Source organism: Acipenser ruthenus, chromosome 38 (genome assembly GCF_902713425.1).
Source record: "Acipenser ruthenus chromosome 38, fAciRut3.2 maternal haplotype, whole genome shotgun sequence".
In the NCBI taxonomy this organism is placed as follows: domain Eukaryota; kingdom Metazoa; phylum Chordata; class Actinopteri; order Acipenseriformes; family Acipenseridae; genus Acipenser; species Acipenser ruthenus.
Window position 1 is genome coordinate 10,087,749 of NC_081226.1, and position 24,202 is coordinate 10,111,950.

The 24,202-nt window shown below is 41.5% G+C and overlaps 2 protein-coding genes across 2 annotated transcripts in view; one reads left to right on the top strand and one right to left on the bottom strand.

The window, feature by feature from the left end:
- Positions 1-4,097: 4,097 nt before the first annotated feature.
- On the bottom strand, positions 4,098-16,157 carry LOC131707124 (zinc finger MYM-type protein 1-like). The gene is made up of 3 exons (XM_059009316.1): positions 16,049-16,157; positions 6,794-9,228; positions 4,098-5,190 (listed from the first exon to the last, which is right to left on the bottom strand). The coding sequence occupies exon 2, from the start codon at positions 9,199-9,201 to the stop codon at positions 6,796-6,798; it is 2,406 nt and encodes an 801-aa protein (XP_058865299.1). The 5' UTR covers positions 9,202-9,228; positions 16,049-16,157; the 3' UTR covers positions 4,098-5,190; positions 6,794-6,795.
- A 1,132-nt stretch (positions 16,158-17,289) lies between these two features.
- Positions 17,290-24,202, top strand: part of LOC131707011 (death domain-associated protein 6-like) — a 30,209-nt gene continuing 23,296 nt past the window's right edge. Inside the window, exons 1-2 of the mRNA XM_059009019.1 lie at positions 17,290-17,428; positions 22,345-22,628. Of these exons, the coding sequence (XP_058865002.1) occupies positions 22,359-22,628 (270 nt within the window). The 5' untranslated portion in view covers positions 17,290-17,428; positions 22,345-22,358. The remainder of the gene's footprint in view (positions 17,429-22,344; positions 22,629-24,202) is intronic.

A 24,202-nucleotide genomic window follows, 5' to 3' on the forward strand; every position in this document is an offset into this window, starting at 1 on the left:
GGCTGGGGTTAGTCCCCACCCTGATAATGGTAAGTGTGGAATATGTGGCTGTTTCGAAATTGGTTCATTGATTGCCAATTTGGGGATGGCCACCTGTGCCCTGTATTTAACCACTTTTTAATAAAACAAAAAGCAACATACACAATTTCTAGTACAACATTAAAGCATGTCATCAAGCTGACCACACTTAACCATATTCAACAGTTGTCCTTTAACTAAAATACTGAAACTGTACTTCACTGCCAGTGACTTACAGCTGAACCTTCATGTTCTGCTTTGCGACAGGCTGAATACCTTTTAAGGCAGAATATGCACCAGACAACTTTAAACTCAGTGACATCTGATGTTGAAGAAGTTTAACAATAGATGCAAGTTAACCCCTTCTCTGCTGCCTAATGTGCCTGGCATGTCCAAAAAATAAACAAAAGCTGTCTTGCCGTTATTGCACTCGGGATCGAGCATCGAGATGTTCTTACAAAGCACACTTGGTCGGTGGTTCCAGTTTCATTATGTTAGTTGGTAGGATAAAATAGTTGATCTATGTGAATTTGTTTTTTCCTACAGTGATGTGTGAGTCAGCGATCAGAGGCTAAAATAAACACTAGGAACCACCTGATTGGTGTCAGTCTAGGCGGGTTTGTAAACACCTGTAAACTGTATAAAGGTGCACGTATTTATATAGAGAGTTATAGATGAACCTCACAATAAATAAATAAACATAAATTGAAGTAAAAAAGAAACAGACAAAATCCTTTTAATTAGGAATTGATTTGGGTTTTTTGAAAGAACTTTTAAAACTTGTAACAAATTGCTATAGAATTATGTTCTCAGTAAAACGTACAATCTCAAATTGGAAATATGTTTTCCAAAAAAACATCAGATACACTCTGCATTCCTAAACAGAAACAGCACCAACTGCTGCAGTGAAAAATGTATCTTTTTTTTTTCTAAGGTCATCAGCAATCTCTTGTAAAGGGATAACGTTTGCAATAACATCGGAAATTTAAACAAAGTACTGTTTATTTTTTTCTGTATTCTGTATTATTAGCATTACAGAAATTGAGATTTTGAACGTGCTTTCAAACATGATTTTCAGCTTTAACATCGCAAATTAACATTACCAGTTAGGGCCCTATGAAAATGGTTTTATTATTTTCTGATTTCAGTTTTTACCGTTTTAAAAAATGTAATTCGGTTTATTTAAATGAACTCGTGTACACCGCAGGCAAGGTGAACAACACAAACCGTAAATCTACAGGCTTATATGTATTTTTTACATTCGGTGTGTGCATTGGAGTAAGAGTCATGTTTTGTTGAACTGTATTGAAAAATAGTATTAACTTTTAAAAAGGGTTGTATAAGTAAAAAAAAAAACTTTATTTTTCCTTTTTCTGCTCTAAGCAAAAACATTTTTTTTGTTTCTCTGTATTACTTACACCTTTAGTGTTAGTTTTTAATTTCCAAGCCTTTTAACTGAGGATTTTCCTCTTGTAAAAGTCCTTTTTGACATTCTAAAAGGCTGTTACCAGGGTTTTCAATTTGTTTTGAAGTGTGTGGCACTTACTAGGGAGTAGGGACACCAATGTCATCAAAGTGTATTACAGCGAGGGGGGAGAGTGTGAGAGTTTTTGAAAAAAGGTACTCTGATGCAAAATATTCTTTCACTCAACTTAAATACACCTCCACTGCTTTAAATCACACACGTTATACAGAGTAGCGTGCAAAACTTTGGGACCACTAAAAACTACCTTTGGAAACTATAAACAAACTGGAATGTAAGCACAGTCTGCATTTGAAAGAACTTGAGGACAAACATGTTCTCTTTTGATACTGGCGCTATTCATAAACTTAGTATTCCTCAATTTAGCTGCAGATTATTACTGTAGGAGGCTGTGTGGTCCAGTGGTTAAAGAAAAGGGTTTGTAATCAGGAGGTTCCCGGTTCAAATCCCACCTCAGCCACTGACTCATTGTGTGACCCTGAGCAAGTCACTTAACCTCCTTGTGCTCCGTCTTTCAGGTGAGATGTAGTTGTAAGTGACTCTGCAGCTGATGCATAGTTCACACACCCTAGTCTCTGTAAGTCGCTTTGGATGAAGGAGTCTGCTAAATTAACAAAACAAATAATAATCTTGTATTATTATTTATTTAGCTGCTGCTTTATCCAAGGCGACCCATCTATTTATTAATTGTTGATAGTTATTTATTTATTCTGCTTCTATCTCAAATAACTCTAGATATTTAAATACATGGATGATAATATTGTTAATGTTGGAGGTATAGAACACACTGGGAGTTAAGATTTAGGCTATTGGAATATGAACTGAATGAACAAAACAAGATGTATTCTGTAGAGCTGAAGTTGCTTCTGAACAAAATGCATTTATACTGTACTGTTAACAGAAATAGTAAAAGAAAAAAAACACTGTAGTTTAACAATGCAAACCAGAGAACCCTATCCTGACCTTACCAAAGACTCCAGTACCGACTGGTGTCAAAGGTATCTTGTATTTCGTAATAATAAATTGAATAAATAATAATAATAATAATAATAATAATAATAATAATAATAATAATAATAATAATAATAATAATAATAATAATAATAATGAGTTTGCGGAGATCTGAGATTTTAGAAGAGAAGACAGAGGCAAAGTCATCAGAGGAGATAGAGGAGGAGGGGGGGTTTAGGAGGGAGGAGAAGGTAGAGAATAGTTTACGTGGGTTGTTAGTGGAGGCTTGGATTACAGATTGGAAATAAGCACATTTAGCAGAGGGAGCGGTAGAGGTCTAGGGCAGCAGGAAGTTTGGTTCTCTTCCATTTCTTTTCAGCAGATTGCAGTGTGGTTCTTGCTGAGCGGAGCACAGAGGAGAGCCAGGGTTGGGGAAGGGAGGGGAGGGGAGGGGAGAGCAGGTCAGGAGGTGAGGGGACAGAGGGAGTCGAGGGAGGAGGGGAGGGAGGAGAAGAGGGTGGAGGTAGCAGAGTCTACGGAGAGTTGGGAGAAGGAGTCGATAGGAGGGAGGTGAGAGAGAGCAGTGGAGGCAAGGACAGAGGGGGAGAGAGTGCGGAGGTTACGACGAGAGGTGACAGTGGGGGTAGGAGGAGCAGGGAGAGAGGGGAGAGACAGAGAAAAAGAGATGAAAGTGATCAGAGGTCCAGGGGGTGACAGAGAGGGTGGAGGGGCAGCAGGCCCTGGAGAAGGTGAGGTCCAGTTGACGGCCAGCTTTGTGGGTAGGGGGGGATGGGGAGAGACAGAAGTCGAAGGAATGAAGGAGAGGGAGGAATCTGGCAGAGTGGCTGGGGTTGTAGAGATGGATATTGAAGTCACCTAACAGGACAGTTGGGGTAGACAGAGAGGACGGAGGAGAGTAGATAGTCGAGTTCATCTAGAAAGTGAGCGAGAGGTCCAGGGGGACGGTACAGAACAATGAGCAGGAGTTGACAGGGAGAGGTTAGTTGGACTGCATGAAATTCAAAGGTAGTGACAGAGAGGGAGGTGAGATCGGAGGGGACAGAAAAGAGTAAGGAGGGAGAGAGGAGAAGACCCGTCCCACCTCCCCGTCCAGTGAGACGCGGGGTATGGGACAGCACATAGAGAGAGGACAGGGCAGCAGGAGCTACAGTGTTATGAGGGGACAGCCAGGTTTCAGTGAGAGCAAGGAAATCGAGCGAGAGGTGGGAGGCAAAGGCAGAGATGAAATCAGCTTTGTTAGCAGAAGAGTGACAGTTCCAGAGTGCACCAGAGAGTGTGCGGGAGGGGGGGAGAGGCAGAGGGATGAGGTTAGAGGGGTTAGAGGAGCAGTGGCGGAGAGAGGGCAGAGGACGAGGGCGAGAGGACAGAACAGTAGTAGAAGTTAGTGTTGCTGCACAGAAGCTGGGCATCCATTCGGATGAGGAATCACACACAGGATCTGAATCCGACTATTTCAGTGATCCTTCAGTTCTTTTATCAGCCTTGTATTGCAGGGGCCTTGATGCTTGCAGTGCTGAAATAAAGCCTCTGCACTATGAAATGCTTTGTCAGACATTACAATCATGCACGAATGTGCCAGAATGCACCATTTTAAAAACTCTAAACTGAAAACCCTGACCATTATGAGTGTTTACGAGTAGTAATATTTGAACATTTAAAAAAGAAGCCCCTCGTTTTAAAATTATTTCTCCACTCCATTTCCACATCATAAAACAAGTTACTATATGCCTTGTGCAATAGATCTATTGACTAGTATTTGCATTTCACAACCTCGTGTGTAAAGGCATCTTTTCAGATTTCTTTATTTCAAAACGCTGCTCTGTATTTGTACGGTGCGTCCCTGACAGCCTCTTCGGATTAGAAGTATGGAATTATCTTTCCGTAGGGGGAAAACACTTAAATGTTTATTCATATTAATAATGACATCCTTAAAATGTGCAAAATGCACAGAACTGTAGGCCTGTAATGAAGGGCACTTTTTGACTAAAGGTTCGAACCTTCGCTTGCACTCATTTGCATAATTTACCATAGCTACTAGTTTATTTGATTTAAAAATCCTATTATCTTACAACATGGAATAAAACAAGCTCATGTAGTTTACAAATAAGTTATACAGAACAGTAATCATGTTTTTATAATTTAAATAAAACACGTACACTGAATAGATGCTGCTTGCGATACTCATACATACTGTAGTGTTTTACGACAGTGCAATTTTCTGTTTGATTATCGCTGTAAATTATCACGGTAATCAAGACTGGCTGAAGAAATTACATTTCTTGTAACATGTCTTGTTATTGCTAACTTGTTTTACAAAATAACAAATTCAAATCTCGGCTGCTGAACAGTTTCACATTCCCAAACACAGACTGGATGTTAGTGTCATCCCAGTTAGGATCTTGTAGCGATGTGGCTGTGTGGGGTGGGAAATAATGCGATGTCCAGACGTAATGTTCCCAAAACAGTTTGTATTTATTATGAGAAATAATTGTATTTGGTATAATAATAATACCGCCCCTCTACCAACTATGGTATCGGGGGAGCAGACAGTGGGTCACAGTCCCAAAACAAACAAGGCTTCTTTTTATAATCCTTGGGTGCACGAAAAAGTGCTCAGTGTCCCTTTATCCTGGAGACGCTGTGAATGGGTGAGTAGTGCTCTGGGTGGCGATGCTGGCTCTGTGGTGACAGCTCCCTTGCTCCTCAGTCCTCTTTCACTAAAAAACAAAACAACAGGGTCTGGATTCAGGAAGACGTTTCAGCGTAAGGGGCCGTACTCGCGTAACTGCGTCCTCTTTGTACTGTCAAACTCCTCCATGTGACCAGCCTGGTGCCACGGGGTATCCAATCACTGCAGGCCCCGCAGCACTATCGCTGTGTCTGTATGAGACACAATGAGTTAATGTATTCAAATTAGGTTCTGGTTTTTCAAAATAATATTACAAATAATAACTGAGTTATGCGTAAACACGCACACACACATATCTATGGTTTAATTTTATATATGAGATAGTAATTAACCACTTTTTTTAACGGTAAAGGTTATGTATTTAGGCACAGATTATTATTATTTGTTTATTTAGCAGACGCCTTTATCCAAGGCGACTTACAGAGACTAGGGTGTGTGAACTATGCATCAGCTGCAGAGTCACTTACAACTACGTCTCACCCGAAAGACGGAGCACAAGGAGGTTAAGTGACTTGCTCAGGGTCACACAATGAGTCAGTGGCTGAGGTGGGATTTGAACCGGGGACCTTCTGGTTACAAGCTCGTTTCTTTAACCACTGGACCACACAGCCTCCTAGATCAATGTAATGAAAAGCATCCAGAGACGATAAATAACGAAAGCAAGAGAAGTATCAACATTACGATTAAATACCAAGAAGAAACGCACAGATATGTTTGCGTTTTTCCTCTGCTCACTCTGAATCGCGAAATGAAATCTGACTTGGCAGAGGGTTGAAATTATTCCAGACACGTGACTTTGCTTTGCAGAATTTAAGCAGCTCAGAATCTCTGTGCTTCTGCCATATTTTCTCGTGTCAGAATTGCTCGCATTACGAGTTCTCGCAGGAAGTGATTATCTCGCGAGACATTTCCTTGATTCAGTTGAACAAAAAATACCAGTATTGTTGTTCAAACACCAATTATTGTATTGCTTAATGGATATCACAATATACCGGTATATCTGTATTAATCTCACACCCCTAGTGATTTATACAGTATTCAATGCTTTCTGTGAACAAAGAAAGAAAGAAAGAAAGAAAGAAAGAAAGAAAGAAAGAAAGAAAGACAACATCTGGCACTAGGCGAATGCATCCTGACTAACCTGTGACGGTTTGGAACTACCTGGCTAGCGAATGAACCTTCGAACACAGCCCTAAGTGACGTAAGTTCTCTTTCAATAAACCTACACATTCGTGATTGTATCCAGTTACATAGGATACTCCAGCTGAATAAATACTCCCCTAAATCAAACCTGGGCGATCATGAAATCATGGTTTCATACAATTTAAGACTGCTGAAAAGACTTTAAAGCTGAAGGAGCACAGCCACTTTTCCAGGAACAGTGGCTTGAAACCTGGCTCCAGGAGACCCAGTTTGAGGCAACTTTGCTGGATCAAACCCCAAGCCTGCCCTGATGTGCCATGCAGTGGCATGAAACCAAGTTCCAAGCACAATGTGGCTTCACCCAGCTTTACAATGAATGTTATGACTGAGTGCTAAATAGACAAGCTACCATAAACCATAATTTAACAGCAAGGACATGTTTAAAACCAAAGAATACTGAAGCTGTTGATTGAAAAAAGTTCTCTTACCTTTACTTGTAGATAAAGTCTGCCCTTCTCTCTCTCCGCGTTGCGAAATGGTCAATGACTCCATCGTACCAGCAAGGATTCTTTTCCAGCGCCTTCACGATGCCCTTCTCAATAGATAAAACCGCCAGGTTTTTAAAGCGTTCTTGTCCCATTGTGTTCCTGGCATAGCTCTTTAGCCTTTCGAGACAGGAGAAGGTTCTGTCCACACCGCATGACGTTGCTCCAACTGTTGCTACTAAACACATGAGCTTGTACAGCTGGTGCATGGCGCGGTCAAGACCATTGCGCTTGAAGGACTGCAGCAGATCTGAAATGCTGCTGCTGGCACCGTGCAGCTCCCTGTCCCAATAGAAAACTTGCAGCTCCGTTTTCAAACGGTCCATTTCAAAAAATCTCCCGTATCCCTTATTCAGGCACCCCAACGCTTCATCTGGGAACGTGGACCTCATTGTGGCAAATTTCTCGGGATTCAACAGCTCAAGAAATCGCGTCTCCTCCAGGCTTGAGTATCGATGATGGATCTGAAGCAGTAAATTGTTCAAAACGGAATGATACAGCATGCGGTAGTGCTGCTTTGAATCTCGGCTCACACTCTCCTGTCGGTGTCTCTTTCTCAGGTGTCTGTCAGCTGGGTCTTCTGTCAAGCTGGCTGCTTCTTCATAGATTTTATTAAACGCTTCTTCTGACCTTTTCTCCTCTGTGGAACGAAGCAGGTTCTCGATTCTGTTTTTGCAGAAGGTGACATCCATCGCTTTCTGCTGAATAATATCGTATGCTGCATCCGTGTCGGAGAAAACTTGGTTGAACGTGAAAAGCATGAAGACGAAGTCGAAATCTTCGAGGGTACGAATGAACCCGCTGGCCGCTCCGACGGTGTCATCATCCATTCCCTCAGAGCTGACAACGCGCGAGAACGTCTCAAGCAGTTTGGCATAGTTACTGGCAACAGTCCCGACGATCCTTGAAGTGAAGTTCCAGCGAGTCGCAGCACAACCGGTTTCTTCCAACAAAGCTACCCTTTTGGGGGACTTTGAAAAAAACGAAGAAAACCCTTCTAGTGTTGCAAAGAATACCCGAGCCAGCGTAATTAATTTTGCCCCTTGGCTTAATACGAGGTTGAGATGATGCGCGCAGCAGTGTGTAAAGACAGCGCTGGGAGCCACCTCTCTAACTTTGGCTTGTAGCCGGTTTAATTCAGAAGGCATCACCGTAGCTCCATCGTACGCCTGTGCGACCAGTTTCTCCTTGTAATCGAACTCGGACATGGCTGTGCTGACAAGCTTGAACACTGACTGCCCGTCTCTCACACCGGTCGAGTCAAATAATCCCAGGAAACGCTCTTGTGGCAATCCTATTTCGTCCACATACCGCACGATTATAGAAAGCTGGGAACGACAGCTAATGTCGGTCATTTCGTCCACCTGCCACGCAAAAAAAGGAGCAGCATTGATTTCCTTTTTGATCTCCTCCAGCACGGACAACGAGATGGAAGAAATCAGATCGTTCTGAATGGGTTCCGACATTCCAGTGAAGACGGCAGATTGCTCGATGTGAGTGGCAAGCAATTCATCGTAGTGCGCGATCACCTCCGTCAGCTCCCCGTAGTTCCCCTTGTTTAACGAGTCCGCCGTGTGGTCCTGCCCTCTGAATGCCAGCTCCTGGCGACCCAGGTAAGTTGTTGCATCAATCAGACGTTTCAGAATAGCCCTGTTCCTTCTCACGGTCTCGTTATGCTTCGCTACTTGAATTCGCGCGCCTTCGTCCACAACGTGCTCAAAGCGACTTTGTCCCAGCAGTTTCAATTTCACCTCGGCACTGACGTGCTCTTTGGATTTGGAGTGTCGTTTCACTGATCGGTCCATGTTTTTAAAATCATTATATCCGGATTTGGTCCAGGTAACGAAACTATTCGAGACATTGAAGAGTAAACAGGGCCAACAGTACAGGCAGTTTGTCACAGCACTCCCGGTCAGCCAGTCCACTTTGTCATACCACTGACACCGAAATGACCGGCTCCTTCCAGCATCATCTTGGACGGAGTTTATTTGAGGGCGAGGCCTGCCTTCAGATTTTATGCGAACCTTCTCTGTATATTCCAACGTTCCGAAGGGAGTCTTTAACAACAGATCTACAATGTTCTCCGGGTGCTTTGTCCGAGGGATCTCCAATTCTATCTGGGGGATCTCCAATTCTGTCTGGGGAATCTCCAATTTTGTCTGGGGGATCTCCAATTCATTATGCTCAGCTTTAATCTCAGAGACTGGCTGACTGCTGTCACATTGCAACTCACAGAGCTCCTGTTTAATGGGGAGGGAAGGCAGCCCAGAGAACTCCACTCTAATGGGGACAAGTACAAGGTCAGGGAACTCCTCTTTAATCAGGAAAGATTCCATCTTCACATGGTCCATGGCAGCACACAGGATTCTGTTTAGTAGCTGCCGAAGACAAAAAAAAAAACGGTTTATGTTTTCATTTAAATACAGGGCTATGGAGGCCATTCAAGCAACCAATGAAATGTGGCCTTAATAGCAGGGGTGGCTTTATTATGGAAGAGAAATAGAATTTCTTGTAGGAAGTTTACAATACTATAGGATTAACTGTTGAAAAAGTTTACACTATTTAGCCTTTCTACATATTACTTATTTCAAATTTATTTTTTGCAATCTAATATTTGTTTCACCGAATTCAGAATGCCTGAAACGCTACAACAATGTCTAAGGAAGTGGGTGTCAGTGATGAAAGCACTACGAGTCGCATCCTGAGTAGTTCTGGTTAAAATAAATAAATAAATAAAAGTAGTGCTGGATATTTTAAGTGCCGCGAGACTTTAATCTCTCATACGTGATTCTCGGACGCTATCTTTAAGGATTATAGAAACTCTGTACACTGCAGTAAGTAAACAGTTTTGACCAAAATAAAAAGACGATATTAAGTCTATCTAGGTGTTGTTTTGCAAGAGGTGACACTTGCTTTAACTCTTAACTCAGCCCCATTCATTTTGGGGCGCCAGGGCACCGAAGGTTACACACATATTACTCAGGCACAGTAAAAGCCACCTACCTGGCTTGTTTAAAAGTACAGACTTGGGGCTTTCCAAAGACGTATTCAGTGTGTGTACGCGGTACTCCGAGCTGGAACTACGATCACCTGAAGTTAAGCCTCTCATCATGTGACAGAGTTCACAGCTTTCGTTTTGAGTCTATTGCTCCGTCATTGTAGCAGCTAGACTGAAAGGGGCGGTATCGTTGGAAAGCTTAGCAGTTCAGCTCCCCCCCACATGTTCATTTCATATTGAGGCTCAATGGTGATTTTTTTTTTAGCCATTTATGCTTACAATATATATTACATATATATATAGCAGTGACAAAACCTGATTTTTTTGGAAAAGGTTTTTTTTTACATATATTCTCATCTCTACCACATATGCCTGATCCTGTTGCAACTTACATAATATGAAAGGGCATTTTGTGGCCTTTCATTTGATATGTTACATGCATGCAGTACAGGCAACAGCAAAAGCAATGGAGAGTGCTCTGTGTCACAGTGATGAACAGCTGTGAGGTCTCCTGAAAGCAGCTTGTTTTAAAGCAACACCAGAGTGCATGATGATGCAGTAAAATATATATTGTTTTTTATATGCAAAGTCCCCCCCCCCATTGGCTGCAGCATAGGGGGGAAATCCCCCCAGCACACAGAAATTATTATTATTATTATTATTATTATTATTATTATTATTTATTTCTTAGCAGACGCCCTTATCCAGGCGACTTACAATTGTTACAAGATACCACATTATTTTTACATACAATTACCCAGTTGGGTTTTTACTGGAGCAATATAGGTAAAGTACCTTGCTCAAGGGTACAGCAGCAGTGTCCCCCACCTGGGAGTGACCCCACAACCCTCCGGTCAAGAGTCCAGAACCCTAACCACTACTCCACACTGCTGCCCTATAAAATTCAAGAAATGAAATTCAAGCCCTGCAGTTACATAACAAACTGATAATATCTCAATACCAGGGACAGCAGAATGCATATAAATGCTAGGGACTGTAATTAGGAAGAGTCCTCCTGAGAAAGAAATACATGTAGGGAATTAAACTGCCATTCACTAAACTTAGCTTTCAGAGTGTGGTAATGAAAAAGAACACTTCGGAATTATGATATTGTGTTTACTGTGGTGTATTAACTATTGTAAATAACAGAACAAAATCACTGAAGCAAACTTGTTTTTTACTAAAACAATAAATGGTTGCATGCGCTCACTCCAGGACTCCACTAGCACGGAGCATGCTGTCATCATTTTAGTAGTAAAAGTTACTTTTAGGAAACAAAATAAGTTAAATAAAGGATTCTTTTACACCCCCGTCCCCCGAGAGCGCCGACCAGGGAAGACAGTGGCAGTCACAGCATGCCTGTGTCGAACAATCCCAGTCCCCGTTTACATACAAGATGCTCCAGCGTATGCAGGTTTTAAGAAAATATATCACGACAACTTCACTGGCTTGTTGTCTTTTTAGAGGGGAAAATACATCCAGCACACAGCTCCGCTTATCTGACACGCAAAATGATTAAAACGTGTTATATGCAATGATGCAATCCCGGACAAAGAGAGGGGTGTAGCCCCCTCATTGTTTGTTCTGTCTCTCAAGTAAAAAAAAGCCTTTATTTTACACATCTCCTTCTGTCACTCTCTCTTCTCACACACAGTGTCAGGCCAAATGCTGCCCCCCTGTCAAAGTATATTAATAAAGTTGTTACTACACGTCAAAACAGTGTGCCTGTATGAGACAAAATGAATTGAGATGTATTCAAAGTAGGTTCGGATTTTTCAATACAATATTACTCTGTTATGCATAAATCCGTACACACACACACATATATCTATGTGTACTAATAATTTATATTTATATATATATATATATATATATATATATATATATATATATATATATATATATATATATATATATATAGTAATTAAACCAGATTTTATGTTTTATTTAAATATAACGGCTCATTTTCAGGCTGAATACATTTGAAAGTTAATTCAAACATTTATAAAGAAAATCCCTCTCTCTCTCTCTATATATATTAACGGTGCAATAGTGCTGTAGGTAAGAGCAGCTGGCAGAGTCTTGATTTGGAGGGGTACGTTTTCTCCAGCACACACTGCTTAACCGGTACAGCAGGTGGGTTCACTTCACACACCTTGTGTCGTCACCACTGGGTTGAGAGGATTCAAAAGTGAAACAGCCTAACAAATCTCCTTTAGAACAGTCGCTGTCATGAATGGAAAAGAAAGACCTACAAAGTTAATAACTGATCCATTGGAAAATGCTTGTGTAACATATTGTCTCCTTTCAATGATCTCATTACTACGGAAGCCCTAAAGGGACATGGTGTAAATTAAAAAGGGAGGTCGCTATCTCGTGCATGACTTCAGTAAGTCATTCGCTCGACATAGTAGCCTCCCATTTGAATTTCTACACCATGGACCTTCAGGGGTTCCGTACATTACTATGACATAAATCACATTTCTTTCCCAGCTTATCAAACACATGTTTTTGTATCCTTCATAAACAAAACCAAAATAAAAAATGCAAGAAAAAATGTCTTACTATTCCAACCATTAATTAGCTTTTCCAATTCATATATAATTCTGAGACAACATGAAAACAGCCATGGTGGTTCTGGTTTTAGACCTGCCCTGCACGTGTTGTGTGAAGTGAACCCACCTGCTGTACCAGTGAAGCTGTGTGTGTGTGTGTGTGTGTGTGTGTGTGTGTGTGTGTGTGTGTGTGTGTGTGTGTGTGTGTGTGTGTGTGTGTGTGTGTGTGTGTGTGTGTGTGTGTGTGTGTGTGTTGGAAAGCTTTGTCAGAACATGGGTCAGGTGACGGCCTTATCTAACAATTTTCTGTGTTTTTTTTTTTTTTTTTTTTGCAATTGTTAATGTACAGTCCGTGTACGCAAGGCTCGTTTATCAGTGTAAACCCGGCACGGCATATCGGTATTTTTCCAGTACCTCAAAAAAGTAACAAGGCTTCAAATATGTTGGTAATGTTACTGTAAACTAAATAAATAAATAAATAAATCAAACAAATGTCGAGTCTGAGTGCGGTTTCTGGAGCATCATGTTTTGTAAACGAATGTAAATGTACGGTCCGAAGACAAAATGACATCTTGCTGATGGGTTGTTTAAAAGAATGTATTCTAAAATACTATTGTTTTACTAAAAGAAAATATATATTCACATAGCGCTGAGAAAGAGATTCATATTAGAGCAGCAGTGTGGAGTTGTGGTTAGGACTCTGGACTCTTGACCGGAGGGTCGTGGGTTCAGTCCCAGGTGGGGGACACTGCTGCTGTACCCTTGAGCAAGGTACTTTACCTAGATTGCTCCAGTAAAAACCCAACTGTAAAAATGGGGAATTGTATGTATAAATAATGTGATATCTTGTAACAATTGTAAGTCTGGATAAGGGCGTCTGCTAAGAAAGCCGAGTTCAAATCAGCATGACATTTTAACATCTGCTCTCGTGTAATGGAAATCAGGTGTTCTTGTTAATGGTGTTTTGGGGACCTGGCGAGCCCGGGTGCGGTGTTGTGATCCACACGGATTAAACACGTACAGCCTTCTCTTAATTAAGACCTCAGTCAATGCACTGTATCACTATACCGTATTGAAATGAGCCGCGACAAGCGTGTGGTGAACTACTGTAAAATATACATACAGAACATTACACATAAAAAAGTATCGTGCCTTATTTTTCATTGATTTCCCCTGCAGATTTCAGTTTGTTACATTTTAAAATGAATCGATCTTGTTGATGATCGCCATGCCTTCCGTGCGTCGTAAACAACTAAACTTAAATAAAAAATAAATAAATAAAATTAACTTACTTTTTTTTTTTTTTTTTTACCGCCCACGCCTACAAACTGGTGTGCAACGCCATTTAAATAAATATGAAAATAAATGAACTAGTTCTTCATCTGATAAACGGCGCTGTCTCTTTTAAATTCCAGCAGGCGCACCTTTAATACGTCACGAAGCTCTTACCGCCGGACTCAGTCACATGACAGGGGTGCAGCGCCCACGCAGTAAGATAGCAGCAGTGGGTTCTGTGGGTGTTGAATTGTGCGCAGCGATGGAGAGGGTTCGCAGCTCGCATTTTTGTTTCTAGACCCAGTGTACTGCTTTTAAGTGTTTAAAAAGGTGCTTGAATAATGCAGGTCAAACAGATCTTCTCGCTGTGTTTTGTTAAAGAAAGTATTTTTCCATCAGCGTGCTGTAAAGCTGGTCGACTCGAGTTCCTTGTCAATGTAGCTTCACACTTACTTTAATCCGATCCAAAACAGTCAGAAACGGTCCAGAAGCTGCCTGATATCCGGGCATGCACATTTTCTGTTATTTATTTTTATTTTGTGAGATTTCTGGACGTCCACGGAGTGCGTGTGTGTCCGTTTAAAGCCATTGCATGTTAGTTTTCAAAATAAGGGAGCTTAAGTAAACTGAAATTTCAGTGGCTTAAACTGGTGACTACTCACATAAGACAAAGGCATGCAACTACTGCACTGTATTACTTACTTCCGATTGAACAGACACTTATTTTAACGTGTCTTATTTAAAGTTGGTTTGAACGCTGCAGCTGCTGTGGTTGGGGAGATAAACGCTCTTTTACGCGTGGCTGAGGCTAAGTGTGCGTATATGCGGTATGTTATTTTACAGAAATTATTCTTAGGATTCACATGTAAAACAATTCACAACTGGTCTCCTTTAAATTAAAGTTGGTTTGAGCGCTCTAGCTTCTGCGGTTGAAGATCCAGCCATTTTCATTCATGTCGGGTTAGCCTGAGTCGAATATCAAACGTCACGCTAACATTACCGCGGTATTTTACCCACATTATTATTTGTTTATTTAGCAGACGTCTTTATCCAAGGTGACTTACAGAGACTAGGGTGTGTGAACTATGCATCAGCTGCAGAGTCACTTACAACTACGTCTCACCCGAAAGATGGAGCACAAGGAGGTTAAGTGACTTGCTCAGGGTCACACAATGAGTCAGTGGCTGAGGTGGGATTTGAACCGGGGACCTCCTGGTTACAAGCCCTTTTCTTTAACCACTGGACCACACAGCCTCCTACTATGATCCGCCATTGAGGTAAAATGGGTTACACACATGTTAATGAACAATGCATATCCTTTATTCGTAGTTATAGCTACAGGAAGAAAAATAAAAAAAATGAAAACCAAAAAGTATGCTGACGGCTTAAGGCCGTTCTAGGCTTATTCTACAAGCACAGTCGCAAGTGAATTGGTCGCTGTCACTGTCCACACCAGCACATGCATCGGCAAGTACAATGATACAAATGTGTAACATCTGCACATATAAATGTGAAGGATATTAATCACTCTTAAATCTGTTTTTCTAAACGTTCGAGCCTCTCTGGGGCCCTGTGCAGTTGCACCTACTGCACCGGCTCTACTGCTCCACCACGTCGTGCTGGTAACACGGTATACCGACATTATTATTTATTTCTTAGCAGACGCCCTTATCCAGGGCGACTTACAATTGTTACAAGATATGACATTATACATTATTTCACATTATTCTTGCATACAATTCTCCATTTATACAGTTGGGTTTTTATTGGAGCAATTTAGTTAAAGTACCTTGCTCAACAGCAGTGTCCCCCACTGGGGATTGAACCCACAACCCTCTGGTCAAGAGTCCAGAGCCCTAACCACTACGCCACACTGCTGCCCTCAGACATCAGGAGGCTGTGTGGTCCAGTGGCTAAAGCAAAGGTCTTGTAACCAGGAGGTCCCCGGTTCAAATCCCACCTCAGCCACTGACTCAGTGTGTGACCCTGTGCAAGTCACTTCACCTCCTTGTGCTCCGTCTTTCGGGTGAGACGTAATTGTAAGTGACTCTGCAGCTGATGCATAGTTCACACACCCTAGTCTCTGTAAGTCGCCTTGGATAAAGGCGTCTGCTAAATAAATAAATAAATAAATAAATAAATAAATAAATAAATAAAAATAATCCCGTTTTACCCATTCCCGAGCCGCCGGATTCCAACAGATACGACAACGCAACTGTGTAACCCGAAGCCCAAACGCCACCCTAGCGCTACTTATTAACGTGTTTGTAATGTTTTAATCATATTCTCTCACTATTTATAGCCACGGACACTACGTTTGCAAACCCATCTTTTTTTATAGTAGACCCTGCAAAAATCAAACAAGCTCACCTCGTTTACACGCGTGTTTCAGAAGCAGCCCGCCACGAGGGAATGGTCTCGTGGGGTGGCAGTGTCATTTACAGTCACTGCCAGCAGGTGGCTGCAGTGTGCAGGGGTGAAAACATTAGTGTCCCGTTTAAAGCAGACTTCCCCTCGCAAAAGTCCCGATTTATACAGTATGATAATAGCATGATTGGGAAAGTTGGAGGCAATGCCGTGCAGAAATTATTACGCTAATAATAATAATAATAATAATAATAATAATAATAATAATAACACACATACACAATTAAATGCGTAAAATAAATAAGTTAAATAATACACAAACGTGACGCAGGTAAATAAAATGGACCAAACAAGTTACAAAAATAGTGACCCGCGCCTCCTTCTCACAGATAAAATCTAAACGAAACCCGTCAGATCCTCAAATCACGAAACAAAAAAAACCCACTTTCCTCACTTCGTCTCAGCTACGCTTCACCACAGCAGTAACAAAGCTGTGTTGCAGCAGCCACCGCCATGTTATTACCTGCCGCACGCGTTTAAATAACGAGGCTAAACGCAGCTTGACTATCAGGCATGCCCCTATTATTATTATTATTATTATTATTATTATTATTATTATTATTATTATTATTATTATTATTATTATTATTATTATTTGTTTCTTAGCAGTCACCCTTATCCAGGGACTTACAATTGTTACAAGATATCACGTTATTTTTACATACAATCACATTATTTTTTTTACAGATTATTTTTTACATACAATTACCCCTAAAGACTAATGAACGTGTCAAGGGAGAGCGAGTGTGCTCAGCTGGCTTTTTACGTTTCGTCCAAAAAACCCTTTCAGCTGCATAGAAAGAAAACTAAACACAGCTCAGCACCCCCTTTTTTAAATACGTTTACTACACAGCGTTATTTTTTTTCTACACAGCTGAAGGGCTTTCCTTATGTATGCACAGCGCTTCACAGCGTCACTTTTCACAGCTCCACATCTCTGTCGACAGTGAGGCATTTTGGTTTTCCTCAGTCAACTTTAAAGCTATTTTTTGGTGCAAAAAACAGGTTAAAATCGGTCGCGAGAGTTGTCCGGGGTGTCCAAAAAGAAAAACGTAAGAGTTGGCAGGTCTGCTGTTGTTTTGCGTCTGTACGGCACGAAATCGCATGTTGGCGGTAGGGAATGAGCGCCGCCATGTCTCTGTACGGCGCGGATCTCGACCTGGCCCTGACGACGCACGCAGAATGCGTTTCGCCATTACAGCTTTGTGGCAGCCAGCGAATGAAAGACGGCTTTGCTGGGGCTCTTCCAATCAGAGCGGAGCTTACAGCGGGCTGAAAGTGAGCGAGAGAAAACACAGGCAGGAGCGGTGGTTTGAAGAGTGGGTAAGTTCAGAGTCTGTTTTCTGGACAAAAACAAATGGAAATGTCGCAGCCTTTTACGTGTTCGGTATCACGATACCGCAGGTCCTCACGGGAGGATAACATGTACGCGCTGTTCTGTTATTCCTGAATGTTTTTGGACCAAACGTGTTCGTGTTGACACACATTTCCTCATACGGGTTGTGGACTGCTTGGTGATGATGATGCAGCTGCATTTCATTTTCAGTTCTCTTTTTTTACAATTTGAGAAGCACCTGCCACCAAATACTGTATCGATTGCTAAACTCAACGACGACAAGCCCCTGCCATTAATTCACACACAAGTCTTACTGTTTAGAGAGGTAGCGACGTGTAAAACTGCTGTAAATATATACGAGCTGATGCAGTGACACACGTTTTGAAGTCTGTTTCAGTGTCTTCTTCAGTTCATCTCGAGTAGAAACGCGTCATTCAATTTAAGTTTATTTTTAGTATTGTCCTAGATGTGTCGTTTATAAGAAGTTGTGTGCCTTTTATTTTGGAGTGATGTGTTGAATTCGCTACTAGACAAGACACGTTGACATAAAAAAAACCTAAACTAATCGTTTACTGTGTAACCCTCCGGCTGCAGAGAAAGTGAAACTCCCTTTTGTTGTGCTTCCCTTCTGTGCTCTGTGGATCACAGTTTGTGTACATTCTCCCTCTGCGGAAGTCGTTTTTATTTTCAGCTGCTTCCTCTCTCCTTGAATCCCGCTCAACGCTACACGTGTGTCACTCTGTGAGCCCAACAGAGGCAGCAGTGGGGAGTAGTGGTTAGGGCTCTGGACTCTTGACCGGAGGGTCGTGGGTTCAATCCCAAGTGGGGACACTGTTGCGGTACCCTTGAGCAAGGTACTTTACCTAGATTGCTCCAGTAAAAACCCAGCAGTATAAATGGGTCATTGTATGTAAAAAATAATGTAATTGTATGTAAAAATAATGTGATATCTTGTAACAATTGTAAGTCGCCCTGGATAAGGGCGTCTCTGCTAAGAAATAAAAAATAACAGAACAGAAAACCATTCAGGACCATCAAAGCCAGTCAGCTTCCAGCTCCAGCCGGATACTGTCAGACAGTAGATTCCCGCTGGCACGTCGCAGCTTCATCTGTGAATCAAATAAAAAATCAATCTGACGTGTGATGACTGCTTCATAATGAAAGCTCAGTTCAGCAAATACTAAACAAAGACACAATTGGTCCAAATGTATTTTATTGTCCACCAAAACCAGCCAATCAATGCCTTGCAACTACGACAGCAACCAGTCCGGTACCTGCAATCGCAGAACCAGCCAATCGCAGCCTGTCAGCTCGGCTGGAGCTCAGACTGCCTCTTTCAACAACAAAGCGAGACACAGAAGTTCAATAGTATTGCTCCATTCACACATCTGGCACTGTCCAAATAAACTATAAGCATCTCTGACAAGTAAAAAACACTTTTTAATAATGATTTTTATTTCTTTCTCTAATTATATATGATCCTTTATGAAAGTTTTCGGGACTATTTTCCTAAAACCTTTCTCAGCAGATGGGTACCCGACAAATCATTACAAGTTCAAGGCAGATTGAGGTTTTAAAGTGTATTTTTAAAGAAACTAATGAGAACAGTAATGTTCTAATCTAATCGTGATAGGCTGTCCCGTGTGGTAGTTGACTTTGACTTTCGTTAGCGACCTCATCGGCTCGGGGCGGGTCTTCCTCGACGGACACTATCGCTTCAATAGGACAGGGTCCTGCTTACCAGCAGTAGTATTGGACACTATCGCTTCAATAGGACAGGGTCCTGCTTACCAGCAGTAGTATTGGACACTATCGCTTCAATAGGACAGGGTCCTGCTTACCAGCAGTAGTATTGGAGGGTAAGAATGAGGTTTTCAAGCTCTGTTCAGTCTCGGGAAAGGCACAGGAATTGAAATGGGGTCACCGGCCTCTCTTCCTTTTTTTCTGAGCAGTGTTTTTGAAATGCAGTCGGTGATGCCTAATCGGGATACTGGAGGGCCGGATTAACACAGGGGCTTTAGGGGCTGCAGCTCAGGGCCTCATATTTTAAGGCCCCCCCCCCAAAAAAAAAAAAAAAAAATTATAATACAATATCTTAAAAAATGCATAAGTAGCGCGTGACTGTATGGATGGGAACAACAGGTCTGTTTTACTAAGCCATATTGTGTTGGAGGAGCAGGGACTGCCTGATCATATGACTCAATCAAGTCACGTGCCACTGTTATCAGGTGTGCTGCGGCACAAACGTGACGCAGATCAGAACCTGTAAATGTCTGGCAAAGCAGCACCTGGGAAGGATGAGAGCGACGCTGAAAAGCAGAAACACACCCAGTGCAGCGTGAGGAAGATAGGTTAAACAAAAACCACCAACGCTGACACGCTGTTTTAATACAATACCAACAAATGTATGTGAAGGTACCAGTGCTTCAGAAAATACATGGGAGAGAAATCAACAGGAGGAAGCGACCTGGGTTTATATGGATTACAGTGGGGCAATCTCCATGGAAAAATAAAAATAAGTCTGACCTTTTTCTCCCTCTATTTTGGTAGTAGTTTCGGGTTGTGTGTGTTTCCATGTAGTTTTCTTTTAGACTGAGCAATTCTCGTTCCAAACTCATTCATATTAAAATACCGGAGGCTGTGGTTGTGCCTGAGTTCCAATTTGGTCTTGTGCGTCTTACTGATATCTTACAGCTTTCTTAAACAGGGTTTCCATGAAGTTTTTAGGTTGTCTTAAAACACAGCCTGCCTCATTTGGTCCCCAAAAGTCAATCAATAAATCAATCAATCAATCAATCAATAAATCAATAATACGTGGTTCCTGTGTGTGCAGCTCCGCTGATTCTGCTGACACAAATAATAGTAATAAACAACAACATGACATAAGAAAGCGCAGTGTACTATCTTTGTATTATTTGCTAAACATTTTTTGAATGCATATATATAGTATTTACTACAAACCTATTATACACGTACATATTCATAAGAGATAAGGACAACGCATTTCCAGATAACCTGCCATTACGATAATACGAGCCATTACGATATTACGATAAGAGTCTGCAGTTAGCATTTTCACTGCTGTGGTCAATGCTCATTTTCAAAACTGGCGCTAATTCAAGCATCGAATCAGGTCAAATATGGATCAGCTAAGACTGAATAATTTGACATTCATGTTGATCGAGTGTGGTGTTAGTTAAACAGTAAAGGAAAGCAAATGAATATGCAAAGAGGGGCCCCCAAAACGATAACAGCCCCGGGGTCCCCATTAAACAATCCGGCCCTGCTGGTAGTCAGGATTTCTGCTTAAATGGGACAGAATTTTCAAGTGATGAACGGAGATGGCTTTTCAGAGCAAGCCCGGTGTGTGTGCACTGCAGTGCAGGGAGTACGGATTAACCCTTTGCGGTCCTATGTGGGACCTGGTCCCACATTGCAATTATTCCTATCGGGTCCATTGTCGGAACCTGTCCGACATCATCAAAAAAACGCAAAAAATGGGTTTCTAGTCATTTTTTTCTCTGGAAAAAGCCGAGAAAACCATTCAATGGCCGAGTGGGAGCCGAGACAAGCCGAAAAAAATATATAATAATAAAAAAGGGTGTATCTCATGAATAGTCATACTTGCCCCTGGCATCAGATAGGGGCGGCCATAAGGAAACAAGCTGGCTGTTACTGAATCAGCGCACAGAGGATATCACAGACAGCTTTTTTGAGATGTTATAGTAATAAAATAATGACTTGGATCGCATTATTGAGGAGTTTGGTGATAAAACGAGTGATCAGGAGATGATTGATCGGTATGTACGACTATTATTATTATTATTATTATTATTATTATTATTATTATTATTATTATTATTTATTTCTTAGCATATGTGAAAGCGATAGCGAACGAAAGGGTGGGGCGTGGCTGGAGATGCCTAGTGAGTGCTTTGTTGATATGCAGGGCCTTTTAAACCCGTTTGACTGTGAAAAAAAATACTTTTAAACAACACGTCTAAAATTAACTGCGCGTGTGAAAATAAATTGGACCTGACGCGCCTGACACGCACTGAATAAATGGACTGCAAAGGGTTAAGCTGTGACTTGTGTAAGGTGCGTAAACCGCGTTGAACTCTTGAAGGCGCTGCTGGAGTTTCCTGTGGGTTCTTAGGCTGGTGTCTCGCCTTGCGATTTAAGATGTGATTTTAATTATTTTTAATTTAGAAAAAAAAAACAGCGATTCATTTTTGTTTAGGAATAAACAATTGACTTTTAAATAATGTAATTTACATTTATTCATAATGTGATTTTAATTCTGTTTCTTTTCATTTAGAAATAAAAAAAAAAGTAAAAATACTTCTCTCTTGCACATGTTGTAAATTATGATTATAAGTGTGACTAAGGTTGTTTAAAATGCCTCTTTAACTGGGACAGACGCTTATTCAGTGCTAACTGTATCAAGCCGGTGCTAATAGTGTGTTTAAAATCCAGTTTCCTATTTGCACTGCTCTGAGAACGTGTTGTACATGCAGCCCCGAGCGGCTGTGAAACTAGGAATAAACACAAATAGTGTTTGCCTTTTCTTTGAGGTGGCCAAGGATAATATTTACTTATTTTTTTCAATAAAAATCACAAGACCACATGAACAAAATGTGAAAAGAAAGAGAAAGCAAGAAGGAAGGAGAGAAACATAGAAGCACAGCTACACCTCTGAGTTTATTTTATTCACAGGACCCCAGGGGTTTGGATGATGAATATCGGTGACGTTGAGAAAGATGTCTGGTTCCGAACGCTTGTTATAAAATTGCAGGCGTGTCTCGCTGCTGTATTGAAACCCTTGCAGCCTCTCTTTGATATGAGTGTCTGGATTATCCTGCTCTCTCTCAACCCCTCTCTTTACCCCTGCTCCCCTCTCTAGCGCCCTCTGTTGGAATGGCCACTATGAACAGCATCATCATTCTCGATGATGATGAAGATGAAGTGCCCAGCTCCTCCACCAGTCACACGCCCCCTCCCAGAGATCCCACCAATTACACGCCACAGCAGTCGCACACCCCTCCGTTTCCCACCAATCACACGACAAAGCCAACGCCGGATCCTCCCACCTCTTCCAATCACAAGCCTGATCCGTCGACCACCCCTTCCTCCTCCACGAATCGGAGCTCTTCTGGTCTGCTGGTGAACAAGGCCCTGTTTGATGAGGTAAGAATCTTTGTTTTATGAATTGAATGAGGTAAGAATCTTGAAATTTATGAATTATGTGGCCCAGCTTCATAAGAACATAAGAAAGTTTACAAACGAGAGGAGGCCATTCAGCCCATCTTGCTCGTTTGGTTGTTAGTAGCTTATTGATCCCAGAATCTCATCAAGCAGCTTCTTGAAGGATCCCAGGGTGTCAGCTTCAGCAACATTACTGGGGAGTTGGTTCCAGACCCTCGCAATTCTCTGTGTAAAAAAAAGTGCCTCCTATTTTCTGTTCTGAATGCCCCTGGTCCTTGTTTCTTTTTTCAGGTCAACAAAGTCCCCTGGGTCGACATTGTCAGTACCTTTTAGGATTTTGAATGCTTGAATCAGATCGCCGCGTAGTCTTCTTTGTTCAAGACTGAACAGATTCAATTCTTTTAAGCCTGTCAGTCGCAACTGTAGCCGTCTTTCTTGAGCGAAACTAATAATATTTAACATTAATACGTTGTCACGTGACGCTGTTTCGAAAAAAACCAAAACCCTTTTTTGTTTTTGATTGCTGTCTCAGTCTGAATGCCGTTGGATCGTAGATTGACGTATGTGATCCAGTGAAACACTGTACAAAATAGTTTACCACCAAAACAACGCAAAATTACTGTACACAGTCCGCTGCAGTAATTATTGTAGATGCTTTTTAATTAATTTTGGACACTCGCAAAATGCTCACTCGCTTAACAATATCAGTTGAGATCTCCTAGGATACTAAACCCGCCCCGGCTGCTCATATCTACCAATCAGTGAGGAGAGCCCAGAGTGGTAATTGGCTGCTGTTATGTGTCAATCAATAAATCCTGTCCAGTTTTCTTTTTGAAATAGAAACTTATAATCACTTCAGGAACCTGGACCGATGCACATAACTTAACTGGATTTAAGTGCAGGATAAAAGTACACAAAACAGACAGTTTTCACGGTGAAGAATGAATTTCACGGTCGTGAAACAGGTAGGGCCTTAGTAAAGTACTGTGTAAGCAGCCCCTGCCAGTGTGTCGCGGCTGCAGAGATGCAGTTCACTTTTACTTTACATGATTTTGCATAGCCACTTCAATTTGCATTATCTTCAGTGAATACAACATTAGAGGCAGCCTACCCTTTCCTGCAACAGAACCTTCTACAGCGACCCCTCCAGTTGATAATTTTAGTCTCCATACTTGAATATGTATAATATCTCGTTCATACATGTATGTGGATTTATTATTAATTGACTTACTGCCTACATCGCAACCAAGATATGAGGAATATCTCTCTCATACATGTGTAGGCCTAATCAATCTACATACCACGTCACAACCAAAGATGCGTCGCATACTGGAGCGCTCAGAGAAGCGTTTCGCCCAAGGGGATTTGATTACACTTACACAGTACATTACTAATGCCCTACCTGTTTTATGGCCGTAAGAAAAACGTGACACGGACCGTGAAATTCAATCTTCACCGTGAAAACTGTCTGTTTTGTGTACTTTTATCCTGCACTTAAATCCAGTTAAGTTATGTGCATCGGTCCCGGTTCCTGAAGTGATTATAAGTTTCTATTT